Source organism: Eublepharis macularius, chromosome 18 (genome assembly GCF_028583425.1).
Source record: "Eublepharis macularius isolate TG4126 chromosome 18, MPM_Emac_v1.0, whole genome shotgun sequence".
Taxonomy (NCBI): domain Eukaryota; kingdom Metazoa; phylum Chordata; class Lepidosauria; order Squamata; family Eublepharidae; genus Eublepharis; species Eublepharis macularius.
Window position 1 is genome coordinate 10667569 of NC_072807.1, and position 18208 is coordinate 10685776.

The window sequence follows — 18208 nt, forward strand, 5'->3', positions numbered from 1 at the left end:
AAATTCGAACCAAAATCTAACGAGATTACATCCTGAGCTCTCAGGTCTCTTCTCAAGAGAGATGCTTCTTTATAGTGGGGTCCTGAAACATATATAGGACGCTTACTTTTTTCACTGATGATTTCACTGGAATGAATCCTGACAGCATCTTAACATCAATGATTGCCATGTTAGAGGATGGGCGCTTGCCGGTGTAACTGAGAGACAAAGAGGAAAAGGAAGCCATTTCAAATTCTTGAACTCAAAGTCAAAGCCACCAATGCCTTATTCTTGGGAAAATATTCTTGGTGAAGAATTGCCTTCAGGTGTGCTGATGTGGCCTGCCTCAATGGGGCTCCTTAGTCACAGAAGATGCCACGTTGACTGGTTGGGAGAAAAATGGCAGTCATGGACACAGAGAAGAGCAGAAGATTAGTCCAGGCTGGAAACGGCAAGGGAGGACCTGTGGCTGAAATATGGCTGTCTGGAGACCTGTGGGGATGGTAGTGGAAGCTAAAGAGAAAGTACTTGGAGTGCTACGGGGAGTGGTGCAAGCCATGTCCCCAAGAGGATCTGAGAAGGAGCTCGGGTAGATTGGTGCTCAGCTTCTAGTTGCCTGAGAAAACCTGAGGAGATGAGCCCTTGGCTAGCCCTTAGCTTGCATGGTGGCTTTAAACATAAAAGTACTCCCTGCACAGGGACGGCCGCCACCATTGAGGTGGTGAGGCAGGTGCCGCGGGAGCTGAGGCACTGAAGGGGGCGCTGGAGGGGGTGCTGTAGGCAGAGGCACGTGCCCATGGAGATGGTGTACCTAGCCTGTAGTTGCTGCAGCAGGCCAGCCCTGCACCGCCGCCGCCACCAACGCATGCCCCCAGCCGGGCACAGCAGCCGCGGGCCAGGCACGGCGGGTGTCTGGGGCGGTGTGCAGACCCTCCCCAGCCACCCGCCATGCCTGACTGGGAGTGCAGGCAACCTCGTACCCCGTCCCAGCCACTTGCCGGCCAATGGGGCCGGCTTGCTGAGTGATGACATCATCACGCAGTGACAACGTCATAACGCAGTGACGTCATCACGCAATCTGGGGGCACCAGAAACCCTGGCGCCACTCCTGTCCCTGCACTCGGTGAGACCACAGAAAGTGGGGCTTGATACTGGAACTGGCGGGCTCAGCAGCAGATGCGACTGACTCTGGCCAAATGTAGAAGCTTCTGATGGTGCCTGCTTGGTTCCTGCCCAGTAGAAGAATTAACAGAGGGAGTTACATGGTAGGGCAAACATTTCTTAAACTGCTGTTATACTGGCAGGAAAACTGGCTCTTCGTTGTAGGAAGCTATTGCCCTGTGAGAGGGGAGGGGAGTGGTGGAAGAAACAATGTGTGGGTGGAGAACATTTCCCATTGCTGACTTCTCAAGGAAACTCTTTAGGAAACCGCCAACATCACTTGCACCCCAAGTCTAGCTGCTCAACCACATTGGCATGCTTGAACTTCCGTAAATGGTTAGCTGATATTCACCGAAGTGTGGTGTAGATTTACTCAAGGCCTGCTGATGGCCATTCAACTGAGGAGAGCTTCCCTCTCCCACTCTTCAGCTCCACTCCTCATGTAGTGGCCTAGACTAGAGACCTACTCAGGAGTATGCAATTACCTGACATTGATAGCCACATCAAACACTACGTTGGCTTTAGGTCCTGTACACGTCTCAGGAACTGTGTGCACCTCCAGTGCGAAAGTTTCTCCCTCGTGGCGGGGCTGCACATTGTATTTCAAGGTGGTCTGGAAAGGAAATGGCAATAGGATGTCTCACTCCAGGTCGTTCCTTCGCAACTTGCACGGACTTGTGAGCCGACCCAGCTTCACACCCTGCACTGGGAGGGTGCTTGTGAGGCTGCGATCTGTATCCTGTCCCATTTGGTCTCTTCTCCTCTAAATGGTTCTGAGGCTATTCCTCCTTGTCATTGGGTCCATTTGTTCAAGGCACAGGAGCCTTTCCTGCCTCCCCTTCTTATTCTCCAGCCTCCCCCCGCTCTGATTTGCTAGGGGGCACTGAAACAACCCCAGAGCTGGGCAAGTCCTGCAGGCTCTGCTTGTGCCTGGCCATAAGTGGGCCTTCCGGGCCCAGGGGCATCTTCCCAGGAAAGATAAAGGAGAAGCAATGCTGATTCTGTGAACCTGGACAGATCAGGAGAGGGAGGCCAGGAAGGGATACATCAGTGCTAAGTTCTCATGGCCCCTTCTAACATGCCCAGGGTAATGCTGATCGCCACCTTGGGATCAGGTAGCAATTTCCCCCCAGGCCAGTTTGGTCAGGGATCCAGATGGTGTTTTGCCATCTTCTGGGCATGGAATCAGAGTCACCGGTGTGTGTGTGTTTGGGGGAGGTAGTTGTGAATTTCCTGCATTTCCCTAGGGGTCCCTTCCAACCCTATACTTCAGTGAAGTCCACCCTCCTTTTCTTTCCTTGCCCACATGCTTCATCCTATCCCTTCTTGCCTTCTGCGCCTTCATTTCTTCATAAATCCATAGCCATGTTAGTCTGAAGTCACAATATAGCGAAGAGTCCAGTAGCACCTTTAAGACTAACCTACTTTATTGTAGCATAAGCTTTCGAGAACCACAGCTCTCTTCGTCAGATGCAACCTGACGGTTGCATCTGACGAAGAGAGCTGTGGTTCTCGAAAGCTTATGCTACAATAAAGTTGCATCTGACAAAGAGAGCTGTGACTGAGAGATCTCTGTCTTTTGGTGCTACACCTCTGAAGATGCCAGCCACAGCTGCTGGCGAAACGTCAGGAACTACAATGCCAAGACCACGGCAATACAGCCCGGAAAACCCCCAACAACCAGAGCTGTGATTCTTGAGAGCTTATGCTACAGATGCATCTGATGAAGAGGGCTGTGGTTCTCGAAAGCTTATGCTACAATAAAGTTGGTTAGTCTTAAAGGTGCTACTGGACTCTTTATTACTTCATTTCTTCATTCCACCGTCTCCAAGTGGGAACTCTCTATTCAAAGCATAATAGAGCTTGAAGGGGCCTTACAGACCATCTAGTCTAACCTCCTGCCCAATGAGGGAACAGCCTAAAGCATCTCTGACAAGTGTTCATCAGCCGCTCCTTGAAGACTGCCAATGAGGGGGAGCCCACCACATCCCCCGGCAGCCGATTCCACTGCTGGATTACTTTTAACGTGAACATGAAGACGTTTCCCCTAACGTCCAGCTGATACCTCCTCTCCTGGAATTTCAACCCATTGTTTTAAGTCCTATCCTCTGTTACCAATAGGAAGAGCTCCCTTCCCCAAGTATTTTAAAGAGAGCAACTATCTTTCCGCTCAACCTCCTTCTCTCCAAACGGAACATTCCCAAGTCCTTCAGTCTTTCCTCAAGGCTTGGTCTCCAGGCCCCTGATCATCCTGGTTGCTTTCCTTTGCACCTGTTCCAATTTGTCCACATCCTTTTTGAAGTGAGGCCTCCAGAACTGCATACAATCCTCCAGGTGGGGTCTGACCAATCCGGTATATGGTGGGAGGGACAAGGACATTGTATGCTGTTGTGCCTTTGTTGATGCACCCCAAGATTGCATTTGCCTTTTTTGTTGCTGCATCACACTAGCTGCTCATATTTAGCTTCCTATCTGTACCCCCAAGATCTTGTTCACACACACTGCTTCCCAGAAATCTATCCCCCATGCTTTGCATTTTAGTTACCCACGTGCAAAATCCAGCACTTACCCATGTTAAATTGTATCTTATTCAAATCTGCCCACCTTTTCAGTGTGTTCAGATCTCATTGAATTCTATTCCTATCTTCAAGGGTGATTGCTGCTCCTCCCAGTTTAATTTTAATTTTGTTTATGTCATTTATAGTCCGTCTTTCTCCCTGAGACTCAGGGTGGATTACACAGTGGGAGATCAGTGCAGTCAATATCAAGAACATTTCCATAAACAATGCCATAGGGTAAACAGATACAAGTTTGCAAAGACACAGCATTAGCAGGAATCCAGTATCACATAGTGGCGCGGTTTATGGTTCCTGACTCATTAGTGGATCATCAGAGGCCCCCTCCCTACAATAGAGCTCTCCTATCTCAGTAAAAAGCCCTTTTGAATCATTTGGTTTGCATCATTTGGTGTCACCTGCAAATTTAACGAGTCACCCCTTCACACCCTGGTCCAGATCAGTTACAAGAATATTGGAAAGCACATCCCCTGTCACTTTCCTCTCCCAAGCACCCCTATGATGCTCACCTGCGCGTAGACACACCCTTCTCCCGTCACTTGCACGCTGTAGTCTCCTGGCACTTTGGCCACGGCTCCGCACTGAAGCAGCAAGCGGTTGTGTTTGTCCACCTGAAACTGGTGCTGGACTTCCTTCCCAGAGAGCAGTTTTGCTTCTGCTTGTGCATCAGTCTTGGAGTAGGTGGAAGCCCCGTACAGGGAGAGGGCCTGCAGGGCAACCACGGTGTCCTGCAACAGACGTCGAGAGATGAGTGGGGCTACCCTGGGATAAGGGCCAGTGCGGCGGAGCGGCTAGAGCGCTGGTCGAGGGTCCGGGAGACCCCAGTTGGAATCCCTGCTCTGCCATGGAAGCTCATCGGTGGCTTTGGGCCAATCACTCTCTCTCAGCCTCTCCTGTCTCACAGGTAGGCCGCCCTTTGACTCAGGAGGACAGTCTGGTGCATATTGGCTGAAAACTGCTTTGTGGAAAATGAAGATGAACCTCAAGTTCTGAATAGTTATGCTCTCTTGGCATCGCCACAAGTAAGCGGGTGAAAAGAATGTGAAGATGGATCTCAGTGTTGCTGGGGTGGGGAGAACACTGTTGTAGTCCTCTTTTGGACTGGAAACACAGTGGGATATAAAGAAGACATGGATTTTAATCACTTGCTTCCTTCATCCCCCTCTTTGCCCTCATCCTTGGACTTGTCTTGTCTCTGTGAAAATGGCAGCTGTGTAAATCTCCCTTTTCCCACTTCTGCCTCGTGTCTGAATCGTTCATACTTCATATGAGTGAAACCAAAAGTTATTATTACCAAAAAGCATACCAACATGATATGAAAATAAAAGGTTAATTGACAGGACAGCTGAACTGGAGAAGCATCACCTCTAATCAAGAAATCACTCTGGGGTGAATGCTGTCCCCTCACATACCACAGGCCCTTGGTACAACAGGGTCTGACATATAGGAGCAACTGCCTCCCACCCCACCCCATGTTTTCCTATCAGCAGCCCCACACCAAACATGGGATGAAAGTCCTCCGCGTAGAGTTGCCAGCCTCTAGGTGGTGGCTGGAGATCTCCTGGAATTACAACTGATCTCCAGGCAGGGGCGGTGCCAGGGTTTCTGGTGCTCGCAGCTGCCCCTTCATGTGCACGCATGCAGTGTGGATGCGCCCCCCCCCAAACTGTGTGATGATGTCAACATGTGATGACATCATCATGCAGCAAAGCCGGCCCCATTGGCTGGTGGGTGGGTGGGATGGAGCGCAGAGGCTGCCCGCACTCCACACGCTGCCCTGGACGCCATGCTGTGCCTGGCCCACGGCTGCTGCGCCCGGCGTGTGGTAGTGGTGGCGGTGGCACCCCTTCCAGTGCCCTCTGGTGCCCCAGTGCCCGCGGCACTCGCCTCACTGGTGGTGCCAGCCCTGTCTCCAGGCCATAGAGATCAGTTCCCCTGGAGAAAATGGCTTTGGAGGGTGGGCTGTATGGCATTATATCCTGTGAAGGTCCCTCCCCAAACCCTGCCCTTTCCGGGCACCACCCTCCAAATCTCCAGGAATTTTCCAACCTGGAGCTAGCAACCTCTATTGACTTGTATGGAGCATAGCAAAATTACTGCCATCTGGAAAATGATTAGGGAGGGGGACACAGTAAACAAAGAAAGGAGGGGGAGAACCCACAACTCAACCCGAAATGGTCTGTAGATGCTACAAGGGTCAAGCTAAAATCATAAAATACATTCAAAATAGATATTTATTGTACAATGTACAGTAATAAAATCAAAAGATTCAAAATAGGGCCTGAATATCAGGGCAGAATAGATACATATTGTTTTCTGGAAGTGTGGGTCTGTTTATTACTAAAGTGTGTATTATTGGCCATTGAGGAAGGCCCTTGGGCCTTTGGTTATGGTCTTGGGTTGGTCATTTGACATGTCTATCAACTGTATTGGGAGAATGTTGCAGCTTATCTAAAGCTTTCCTCTGCAGCCTGACATTCAGGCCCTTTGCTTTTAATCCTTTAATTTTATTACTGAGGGTGATACAGTTCCTTTTATCCAAAGATTCTCTTGCAACAATGGCTTTACCCCCAGTTTTTCCAGTTTCTTTCAGCTCGTTGAATGGAATAGAGAAATGGATGAGCAAATGGGAAAATTCTCTGGGAGAAAACACAGAGCCCCCCCCCCCCCCCGCTGCATCCAACAAGGAGAGGAAGGACAAAAAAATCTTCATCTGGGCAGTAAAATAGCTTGTGCAGTTTCTGAAATAAAGCAAAAAGCTGCCCACAAATGATATAAATCAGAAAATGTGATAAATCTGGAATAAAGGATCAAAATTGTACTTTATGTTTGTCATGCTTTGTGAATCCCTTTGTTCCCATTGCAATTTTTTTGCCAATTACAAGCAGTACCTCAAACATTTGAAGGAAAAAAACCCCACACGACCCTGCCCGCCTCTTGCTGTGGGGTCTTGGCGGGAAAGAGCTTACCTGGGTAGATGAGAACCCCCCTGTGGGATTCTGCTGCCTGCTGAGCCATTTGACAATCTTGGATGCTGTTGTCAGAGCCTCCCTGGATAGCACTGGCCCTTCGGTGAGGTGAGCAAGGAGCACGTAAGCCGTCATCTCTACCTCTGCAGAGGGAGCCCGGAGATGAAAGAATTGCCCATGGTGCTCCTCCTGTTGTCTGCCAGGCCTCTGCCAATGCATGGAGCCATCTCCTTCAGAGGCGGAATCAGAGAATTCTGGTAACTACTACAGGCATTTTCACACATGAGGCTTAAAGGGGCTCTTTCTCAAAACTGCTGCACTGGCCAGAATTCCTACACACGTGCTTCTACTTCTACTTTCTCTTCTGCATATTAACTTGAATAGCAGCTGAGAGGCCCATTGCTGATTTAATAACAACAACACTGCAGCGCTGTTGAGGATTCAAAGTCCTTCAGATTCTTTATCTTGTAATTGTCACGCCAGCCGCATAATATTGGCCATCTTTCTATCACCGCATTACAGGAATGGGCTGAGGCAGAGAGCCGGCTGCTCAAAGCCGCTACAGTGAGAGTCAAACCAGGGGACTTCCTGCTCTAGAGCTCAGATGTCTGGCAAAGGTCTAAGAGTCATCTAGCCTAGAGAAGGAGACTACATGGAAACAGGTGGCTTCATTGCATAGATCTGTTTCTACAGCATAGTGCTTTGTGCATTTTTCAAACAAAAAAAAATCCGTGAAACAATAGGGGATGGAGCCACCTTTGTGAAAAGGAGTGTGGGAGTGAGATTGATTAGGATAGCTCTTGCTCTGCTATCTTGGCAGCTCTGGGCATGCCACCCTTCGCTGCCACCTGCAATATGGAAGTGAGAATACTGGGCTACTTGCAATGTTGCTGCGTAACGGGTGAACAGTTCTTCCAACAACTGGCAGACAGGTGGCAAAGTGAGAGTCTCTCTACATGAGACATGGGACACATGAAGAACACGTGTCGGGAGATGCAATGGTAGCCATGAAGGGAAATTTAAAAAGGCAGAGCCAGTAGCAGGCCAAAGGCTTTGCTCTACACTGGCATTGTGTGAAGGGGCTGTGAAATGCCAGAAGGGAAACTTCAGCCCATTAGAACCTCTCCAGGTACATGTCTGGCTCAGGAAGGCAGCTCCAATCCATTTCCATTCCTGGCTGCCCTCTGGTTGTGATCCCACAGTTTTAGACTGGAGAGGTGAAATTGACAGAGTTTTTGGGGAGGCAAAGATGAAATTAACAAACCCTCTGAGGAGTGATCTCTGCCAACTCTGTCTTTTTAAACTACGCCTCCCGGCTAACATTGCATCTCCCTACACTTGACAAACATCCACCAAGACGTCTAGTGTAGAAAAGACTCTGAGCCAGTGAGTGATATTGCCTCTCTGACATCTTCTCTGTTAAACACTAGACTATATCAGGTATAGGTTATGAGCTGAATCCAGCAGAGGGGAAACAGCATCATAGTGCGGCTGCATGAAAAAATACAGAAAGGGCTGACGGACACATCCCCCTTTGGGTCAGGAAACAGAGGATGGGGTCAGTGCGGGAATTGCTCTTGAAACGTGTTATCCTCTCTGGAGCGCCCTTCTCACCTTCTTTTACAGCTGCCTCCTCAAGGGAGGACAGCATCTCTTTCTTCTTCTCCTCTTTCCCTGCCAAGGCAAAGGCATAGGCCAACAGAGCCCGGGTGTAGACGTGGATGTCTTCTGCCTGGGCCGCAGTCTCCAAGCAAAAGAGAGCATTGCGCACAACAGGGTGCTGGAAAGAAAAGGACAAAGATACTCGTCTGAAGCCGCCAGCACCATTTCTGAAGGCTTGGCAAGACCATTGTGCATGGCTTGTATGGCACCTTCATACCCGCTGCCAAAACCACCTGATACCCATGTCTGCATGGTACTGCACAGAACAAATCAATAGAAAGTCCCTTCTCAAAGGGAGCTTTATTCTTTCCTGATAGAACCCCCATGGAGGGAGAAGGGGAATACTCACAGAGACGGGCAAAGGAATCTCCAGCAGAGCGATTGTGATATAAGCAGACAGAGTGACTTCATCATCAACCCCGCCCTGTAGAAAACAAGGCACGAAGCTGTCAACTCTTGCTCCCTCAGCAGACCTGGGGGTGCCACTCTCCACTGCCGTCCACAACACGGAGGTGAGAATACTGGTCTACCTTGCAATGCTGCTGTGCAGGCTACTTACAGTGAAATCCCAAGCAGAGTTACTCCAGTCTGAGCCCATTGATTTCAATTCTGTTTAGGAATTCACAGTTAGTGTACGTGAAGCACTTTAAATAGTTACCTGAAAAACCCTTCAGGACATCATCATCATCACCGTTAATAATCCGCCTCTCTCATTGAGACTCAAGGCAGATTACACAGTAAGATCCTCCTTCAGAGGGTTTGTTAATTATTGACAGAACCTTCCGGAAGGCAAAGAGGAAATTAACAAACCCTCTGAGGAGTGATCTTTGCCGGCTCTGTAGAGAGGTGAAAATCAAACTACACCTCCCGGCTAACATAGCATCTCCCTTCACTTGAGCGTCCTCGTGTAATTCGTCTCGTGTAGTTTCGCTCTCACGGGCTTTCCCACTTCATGATCCGATTAATGCACTCATTGATTTTCTGTTGGCTCAGCCGTTAGTGAACAAGAGGAAAGTTCTTTCTAAGTAGGTTACTTTATTTGCTGCTGCAGCCCCTAAGTTATGACCCAAATGCTGAAATATGATCAACTGTTTTGAGGTTTTAAGTGTATTGCCTACCCCAACTGGTTCCCCAAAACAAAACAACAAAACAAAGTAACATTCTTCCATGAATGATCCCTCCTTAATTCTGAGCCCCAAAGGCAAGTCCAAAAGCCCTTCTTAACTGTCTTATTTTATTTTGTCTTGTTCTCTTATTTGGCCATAACCTTTAGGTTCTGACACTTCTACCTTGATAGCATTGTTCAGGAGGTGTCCAGAGCTTTGGAAGCAGCCGTTCTCCTTCTGCCTGGAAGCCAAGGAGGCCTGAGCATCTGTGATGAGCTGGTCTTCAACAAAGATGTAGGAACGGGCTTGTGCAAAGGACTTGAGCACAAAAGCGGTCAGCCTGCAAGAAGAGAAGAGCATCATCCCTCCCCTCCTTGCTTTTGTGCATGCCAAGACAGATCTGCTCAAGAGGGCCTCACAATATGGAATAAATTGGCCCTCTGTTCTGTGAAGATTCTTTTTGTCTTGCCTCGTGTGACTCACTATACCAGTGTAGCACAGTGGCTGAAGTGTGTGGGACTTAGGGATGTGAGATGTTCCACCTCGCCTGCCAATAGCTCAAAGGCCAGTGGAGGAAAATGGGGTGGGGTTGGCATGCCTGCATTATGCAAGCATGCACCATCACTTCCATCAAAAACATTGGGAGGCAATGCTCTAGGATCTGCCAAAAACTCTATGGTTCTCATAGGATAAAATCAGGAAGAGAGAACCATGCCTGCTGTTCTAAACTCCTTGAAAGAAGAGAGTAATAAAATGTTATAGTTATTGGTACTCCAGGTAGGGTTTTCAGGCCCAGGTTGACAAATTCCTGGAGATTTAGGGGGTGGAGACTATAAAGGTGTGGTTTGAGGAGGGGAGTGGCCTCATTGGGGTATAATGCCATAGAGTCCACCTTCCAAAGCTGCCAGTTTCTTCAGGAGAAATGATCTCTATCACTTGGAGATCAGTTGTAATTCTGGGAGATCTCCAGCCACCACCTGGAGGCTGGCAACCCTAGCAGATTATTTCTGCTTGCTTTAGAAGAGGAGGACCAATGCTATCCTTCCTCAGGTTTCAGAGCTTGGTCAGAGATCTGTTTACTCTGTACTCCTTACAGACCTGAAATGCTCTTTGATGTGTAGATTGCTAATCTCAGGACTGCCTCCTTGAGGCACCTTCTTCTTTCTCTCTTTGTCACAGTCTCTAGTCCTCACTCGTCTCCTCTCCATCTTGCACCATGGATGGAGGACCTGTCCTACAACCCAGTGCCATCCTTAGACTAGACAGGTAGATAGCAATCTCTCTCTCTCCGATCGGAGTATGGAGTTCCTACAATAAAGAACTCTCATTTCCCCCCCTAAACCTAAGCCAAGTCTCTCTACACAAGGCATCTTACATGGGGACGCTCAAGTGACTTACTTTCTGTGTGGTCTTATATTCAATGCACTCTGTCTCCCTAGCAGTGCTTGTGTATCCACAATGGGAGAGCAAGTGGAAGATCTTTCACTTGAGCGTCCCTGTGTAAGATGTCTTGTGTAGAGAGACTCATAGTGTAAATCTGTTGTTTTCTCTTAAATACACACTAGCCTGTAAAGCTCCTACACCCGTCATACTCTTCCCTGCAAATGATGCAACTCTGCTACCCTTCTAATAATCTAGGGAGGACCAGCATATAGTTTAAAGCCTGATGTGCTTGAAAGGTGCTCCCATTACTGTTCATTGCAAAATGTAGGGTTACCAACCTCCAGGAAGGGCCCGGAGTTCTGGAATAACAACTGGTCTCCAGATGACACAGAGCAGTTCACCTGGATCAGTTTACCTGCAGCTGCGGAGGGCGGACCCTACGGCATCACATCCCCAGTGAGCTCTTTCCCCTCCTCTGCCCTCCTCTGGCACCCCCCCCCCCAATCTCCAGGGATTTCCTAAACCAGATTTGGCAACCCTAGCAAAATGTCCATCATTGATATGTGTACAAAGTGGGCAGGGGAGGGCATTTTATTGCAGGATCCCTTGGGTGTTGCAATACCTCTCGTTGCCGTCTGCACCCCCCTGAGCGCAAGAGAATGCACTGGGGCATCCAGGGTTGGAGGCGGGGGGGAGGGGGCGGCAAGTTAGGCCCGTCTTGCTTCCAAGTGCTGGACCTTTTCTTCCGTCATAACATTGAATGATAGACATGTACTTATGTGGTGGTGATGGAGGAGTCACCATAGCTGACTTATGGTGGCTGACCCCTGGTGGGTTTTCATGGCAAGAGACTAACAGAGGAGGTTGGCCGTTGCCTGCCTCTGCAACCCGGGTCTTCCTTGGAGGTCTCCCATCCAATTACCAACCAAGGCCGACCCTGCTTAGCTTCTGAGACCTGACAAGATCAGGCTTGCCTAGGCTATCCAGGTCAGGCGGGGCTATGTATTTATGTAAGAGCAGGTAAAAAGATTAACTGGGGACTGCATCCAGACGAAGGGATAAATCTATTCCCTGTTTTGTGTGTCCTCAGTAACTGAAAACCATGTTTTCTGCTATCTTCCCGTCTCTGATTCTCCACCTACACTCCACCTTGGATTGTTTGTAACTCTACAATATGATGGACTGCGGCGATTGAGTCTGAGCGAGCTAATCTCCTCTGACATAATCAGGGTTGCATTTAATACTTAGTACTACAGATTAAAAAAAATAAACATTTAGTCAACCAAAATTCTGCCCGTTTGTGTAAATCCTGAATAAATGATCTCTTCTTTTGCATAATTTATTCTCCGTCATTTTCTATTTTGCAGAGCTTTTTTGGCTTCAGTTCTTGGGGGTGGGGCAAGGAGTTGTATGCTAAAACCTTGTCCCCTGAACAACAGACATCTTATTTAGAACACACACAAACCCCTTCCCAGCTCTAGAGATTCTCCCCGGGCATTTCCCATAGACTGTCAAGTGTTATTTTCACAACTGTAGGGCTAAAAATTGCTGTTAAAAAATGAAAGTTGAATTTCTTCAGGAAGCTAGATTCTGTGAGCAGCTCTCTACACAAGATGCCTCGGCGTGTGTTCGTCAAGTGTAGGAAGACGCAATGTTAGCCAGGAAGCACAGTTTTAAAAAACAGCCGGCAGAGATCGCTCCTCAGAGGGTTTGTTAATATCATCTTCACCACCCCCAAAGGCTCTGTCAATTCACTTTTCCAGTCTAAAACCGTGTGAGATCGCAACCAGAGGGCACTGAGAAATGGAAATGAGCTGGAATTGCCTTCCAGAGCTGGGCTTGGACCTGGAGAGGTTCTAATGGGCTGAAGTTTCCTTTCTGCCATTTCACAGCCCCTTCAGACAGCTCCAGTGTAAAGCAAAGCTTTTGCCCTGCTGCCAGCTCTATCTTTTTAAACAATCCTTCCTGACTAACATTGCATCTCCCACGAGTTGTTCATGTGTCAGATGTCTCACCTAGAGAGTCTCTTATTCTGCAGCTTTCCAGTGTTTTTGCAGATGGGGGAACAGAGGAGAAACAGTGACGCTTACCACGTGTTTCCTTGCACATGGTGACGTAGTCCAAAGGTGCTATAAGAGCCGTCAGTGTGCTTGTATTTTAGCTGCCGCTGGTAGCCTGAAATGGAAGTTATTGTTTATGCAAAATAACAATCACTGTGCTGTAAGTAGCTTCCTACCAGGGTATACATCGAATGTTGTTTGTTGTTGTTATTCTTCAACAATAGCAGTGCCCCCTCCATCTGGGAATGGTTGTGGCATGTTCCCAATTTTAGCATGCGCTACTTCTCAGCTGCGCATTCAGGCTCACGCACCTCCTCTACCGAAGTCGGTACGGTTTACTTCTAAGAAAATATGCATAGAACTGGGTTGTATAGACTTAATGGACTGAGCTATTGGTTAAGCAGATTGCATAGACAGCCCTATCTGTGGACAATTATCCATCCCAACTAAAGAGAAATAACAGGAGTCGAATGTGAGAGTCTTCTCACCAGCAACCAGGTAGCCAATGGCCTTGGATCTGGTCTCCTCAGTCAGTTGCTCCGTCTTGTTCAGATAGTCCAGGATGTAGATGTTGGGTGCAAAGAGGACCATGTTCTGCTCTCCACATCCATAGGGAAGTCGGAGCAGCTGCTGCAAGTTCTGTAAGGCTGTGCCCAGGATATCACCTGAAAGAGGAGAGGAGAACACAGGCTCAGGTCAGCTTGGAAGGCAAGTGAAAGGAAGAACCACAGAATAGGCAGGGATGTGAGAGCAAGAAGAAGAAGTAATAATGAGAAGGAGGAAGTTACAAAAGACAGTGAGGAAACGGTAAGAAAAATGCACAGGCAGGGAATGGTCAGATGGGACAGCAACATGCACCAATGAAAGTAAAACGAGCGGTAGAATGTATTGTCGAAGGCTTTCACGGCCGGAGAACGATGGTTGTTGTGGGTTTTCCGGGCTGTATTGCCGTGGTCTTGGCATTGTAGTTCCTGACGTTTCGCCAGCAGCTGTGGCTGGCATCTTCAGAGGTGTAGCACCAAAAGACAGAGATCTCTCAGTGTCACAATGTGGAAAAGATGTAGGTCATTTGTATCTACTCAGGAGGGGTGGGGTTGAGCTGAGTCATCCTGTAAGAGTTTCCCAGGGTGTGGAATGCTAATGGCGGGAGGCTTCACTGTATCCTGAGGAGGTTCTTTTGCATATGGATTGGTACTTGATGTGCTAATCTTCTCTGCAGGGCTATTGTCGGGTATAGAGTGTTTTGTGTTCTGCACAGGGAAGCCATTGAAATTCACAAGCATAAGCAAAACTTCAACAGGAAAGAAGAAACCTTAAGAATGAACAGAGCATGGTTTCCAGTTCTGAAAAACACCAGGCTAACAAAACAAAGTGAAGCCTCCCGCCATTAGCATTCCACACCCTGGAAAACTCTTACAGGATGACTCAGCTCAACCCCACCCCTCCTGAGTAGATACAAATGACCTGCCAACATCTTTTCCACACTGTGACACTGAGAGATCTCTGTCTTTTGGTGCTACACCTCTGAAGATGCCAGCCACAGCTGCTGGCGAAACGTCGGGAACTACAATGCCAAGATCACGGCAATACAGCCCGGAAAACCCACAACAACCATCGAGCGGTAGAATCTTTTGGGAATCTGAATATGTGTGCAGACATTTCAGCCCCCCCAGAGATTCCATTTCTGAATGCGATGCAAAGTTACTCCAGACAGCCCATTGAAACCACTGGTCTTAGACTGGAGTAATTTTGCATGGGATTGCATTATACCAGTGTACTTTCCTGGGAGTAAGCCCCATTGACCTGAGTAGAATTCTGAGTAGATCTCCCTGGGATTAGCTTCTAGCAGTGCAATCCTAAGAGAACTCTCTTGGGAGTAAGCCCTATTGAATAAAATAGGACTTACTTCTGAGTAGACCTCTTTAGGATCACTCCCTAAATCTCTCAAGCTCAGTAATGGGGCATCTAATACTGTGATTGTTTAGAAACGAGCATCCTGATGGTCCAAAACGTTTTCCTAACATAGAACAAGCTGCACTCGTGTAAAATAACATGAACAACAACTCTGGTGGCAAAATTAGAAATGTGTTGCAATTCAAAGAAGCTCTGTTTCCTCAGATGTCTAAAACACTTCACTTCCATAGTATCAGGGTCATGGACCCTGCCATACTCTGAGGGGTTTAGGGGTTCACTATTGGGCTGTTGACCAGGTCCTCTATAACGTATTTTAGGAGTGCTGGAGAAGCGGCTAAAGAAGCAGTCAGACGCTAAGAAAGGAATGTAGTTATCAGCGTGGCCAAGGAGACGTGGTCAGATGGCCTGAGAACTGAACTGAACTGATCTAAACTAGCCACAACAATTCTACTCTTTTTCTCTCTTCACTTTTCTTTTTCTGCATAGATGGGAGCCTAGCTAAAAAGGAGAACTGGGGGGAGTGGGCTGTGCTTGAAAGGTTTATTATACCTAGTAGGCAGGCGGGATTATTCCTGACAAGGAATGTCTACTGTACCAAGCTCTTAGATGATCAATACAACTTTAACTCATGCATCCTTGGACTCGTGCAGTGAAGTTACTTGAGATCTAAGCTGGCAGTCTCTGACACATAGCCAGAGAATAAGCAGAATTTCTTTAAAGGTCAGCTAATTGTTTTCTCCTATCCTGGATGGCCCAGGCTAGCCCAATCTCATTAGATCTTAGATCCAGAGGAGTTAGCTGTGTCAGTCTGTAGTTGCAAAATAGTAAGGAGTCCAGTAGCCCCTTTAAGACTAGCCAATTTTATTGTAGTATAAGCTTTCGAGAACCACAGCTGTCTGTCAGATGCATCTGAGGAAGAGAGCTGTGGTTCTCGAAAGCTTATGCAACAATAAAGTTGGTTAGTCTTAAAGGGGCTACTAGACTCTTTGCTGTTTCATTAGATCTTGGAAGCTAAGCAGGGTCAGCCCCAATTAGTACTTAGACAGAAAACCATCAAGAGAACTCAGGGTCTCTACAAGGAGGCAGGCAATGGCAAACCACCTCTGTTTCTCTCTTGCCTTGAAAACCCTAAGGGGCTGCCATGTCAGTTTGGTTGCAGCTTGACTGTACTTTACGCACAATGGTTTTCACTCCAAACCTCGCAAGAACAAGTTTCATTTCAGTGTATGGCTGCAATAAGAGTAGAAGGGGAAATGTCTCTTCTTTACGGATACTTGGCATTTTGTATCCTCTTATTTAATATTCAGTATGTTGGCTGTATATCAATCCTTTCTTCCTTTTTTAAAAAAAACTGGAAGTTGAAATGAATTTTGCATTATTCATGTGGTTCTTCATATTACTGAGGTACTGAGAACTGAAAAAGCTGTTCTTCGGAAACAGTCTTTACTTGGAAGACCATTGTATAGTTTTGTGCATTGTTTTAAAGGTGTGTTTTATTATGTTTGTTTTAATCGTCAGCTGTCTTGGTGACCCTTGATTAGGCAGAAAAGTGATATATAAATATTGTAAATTAAAATAAATAAATAAACTTACCAAGCACACAGAAATAGGCCCTGGCTGAGCCCTCAACCACATTTTCTGGAACTGTCAAGGAAACAGGTGCTTCGGAGTCTCCTGCCAGGAAAAGAGAACGAGAGAAATATTGATGCCTGTTACCTCCTGCGGCTTGATTTCCCTGTTCTCCACTCAGCCTCCATCCCTCCAGCAGATTAATACATTTGTGAGCCTGTCCCTCCATCACTTCTTCTCTTTCCTTCTGACTCTTTCATGTGCTTCACCCAACCTAAGATGGTCCTATTAAAAAAATCCTGAAACTGTGCGGGTTCAACTCTCATCCAGAAAGCGTCAATAACGTGACTGTTTCCTTTTTGATCAGAATTCTGGGCAATTCTGGAATGGTGAAATGAGTTTGGAAGGGGGAGGATGAGAGAAACCCCATGATCTGACTGTGTAAAGGTTCCATGGAATGTGGATTGGGTCTGTTTAGCACAACCAGAAGACTGCAGAAACCAAAACGATTCCTCAGTCCATTCCAGGCACACACAGAGACTTAAGTGCCTTTTCGTGAATAGATGGTTGGAGGAGTGCAAAGTGGGGGCTAGAAGAGCCAGTTTGGTGCAGTGGTTAAGCGTGGTAGGACTTCAACCTGGAGAACTGGGTTTGATTCCCCACTAGGGCTGCCAGACCCCCGGTGGGGGCGGGGGATCCCCTGCCCCCACCCTCCCACCCCCGCCCCCGCCCCCACTTACCTGGCCAGCGCACCCCCGTGCACAGCAGCCACAGGATCAGGCCTGTTTTGGCCTGGATCGGGGCCCCTGTGGAGCGCAGGAGCATGCCAGCACTCCGCAGGGGCCCACAACGGGCCCAATCCATGCCAGAACGGGCCCAATCCACACCCGTTTTGGCACGGATTGGGTCCGTTTTGGCGCGGAGCGGGCCTGTTGTGGGCCCCTGTAGAGCGCAGGAACACTCCCACGCTCCACAGGGTTCCAAAATGGGCCCAATCCGCTTCAAAACGGACCCGATCCATGCCAAAACGGGCCCAGATTGGTTGTGGGCCCCTGTGGAGCACAGGAGCGTTCCTGCGCTCCGCAGGGGCCCACAACAGGCCCATTCCATGCCCAAACAAGGGCTACATGATGACGTCACTCCCAGAAGTGATGTGATCACGCTTGCAGGAGCACGCACACACGCTTTGCGCACGCACACACAAGCTCCTGCAAGGTAAGAGCCAGGCCCCAGTCTCCCGCCGGGAGATCGAGGGGGCCTGGCAACCCTATTCCCCACTCCTCCTCTTGAAGCCAGCTAGGTGACCTTGGGCCAGTCACAGCTCTCTCAGCCCCACCCAGCTCACAGGGTGATAGTTGTGCGGATAATGAGAGCATACATTGTAAACTGCTCTGAGTGGGTATTCAGATGTTCTGAAGGGTGGTATATACATCGAATGTTATTATTGTTATTATGCCACAGACTTCCTTGGGCGACTCTTGAAGCAGATGAGGTGGGCTTCTAATGGCCACTGTGGCTGAAGGATGGTGAAGCCATCTCATCACCTGCTGACTGCACCAGGAGTGACTGCAACATTTGTTGAACGGGCTGGAATCTGCTGCCATAATAGTGGGTGGTAGGGATGCCAACAGCAGCTTGGGAAACTCCCAAAGGTTTGGTGGGCAGAGCCTGGGAAGGGGTTGGGAGCTCAGAGGGGATATGATACCATAGAGTTTATCCTCTGAAGCGGCCCTTTCCTCCAGGGAACTGATCTCTGTAGACTGGTGATCAGCTATAATTCTGGGAGAACTGGAGGATGGCAACCCTAGTGAGTGGGCCTTTGTTTTCTC

At 48.3% G+C, this 18208-nt stretch overlaps 1 protein-coding gene across 1 annotated transcript in view; it reads right to left on the reverse strand.

Moving 5' to 3' along the window:
• The window catches only part of LOC129345354 (alpha-2-macroglobulin-like), an 80279-nt gene that overhangs the window by 9730 nt on the left and 52341 nt on the right, over positions 1–18208 (reverse strand). The window contains exons 23-32 of the mRNA XM_055002473.1: positions 16404–16484; positions 13385–13561; positions 12927–13011; positions 9637–9793; positions 8697–8771; positions 8300–8465; positions 6686–6915; positions 4226–4444; positions 1626–1753; positions 107–197 (exon numbers count right to left, since the gene is read on the reverse strand). Coding sequence (XP_054858448.1) covers positions 107–197; positions 1626–1753; positions 4226–4444; positions 6686–6915; positions 8300–8465; positions 8697–8771; positions 9637–9793; positions 12927–13011; positions 13385–13561; positions 16404–16484 — 1409 coding nt within the window. The remainder of the gene's footprint in view (positions 1–106; positions 198–1625; positions 1754–4225; positions 4445–6685; positions 6916–8299; positions 8466–8696; positions 8772–9636; positions 9794–12926; positions 13012–13384; positions 13562–16403; positions 16485–18208) is intronic.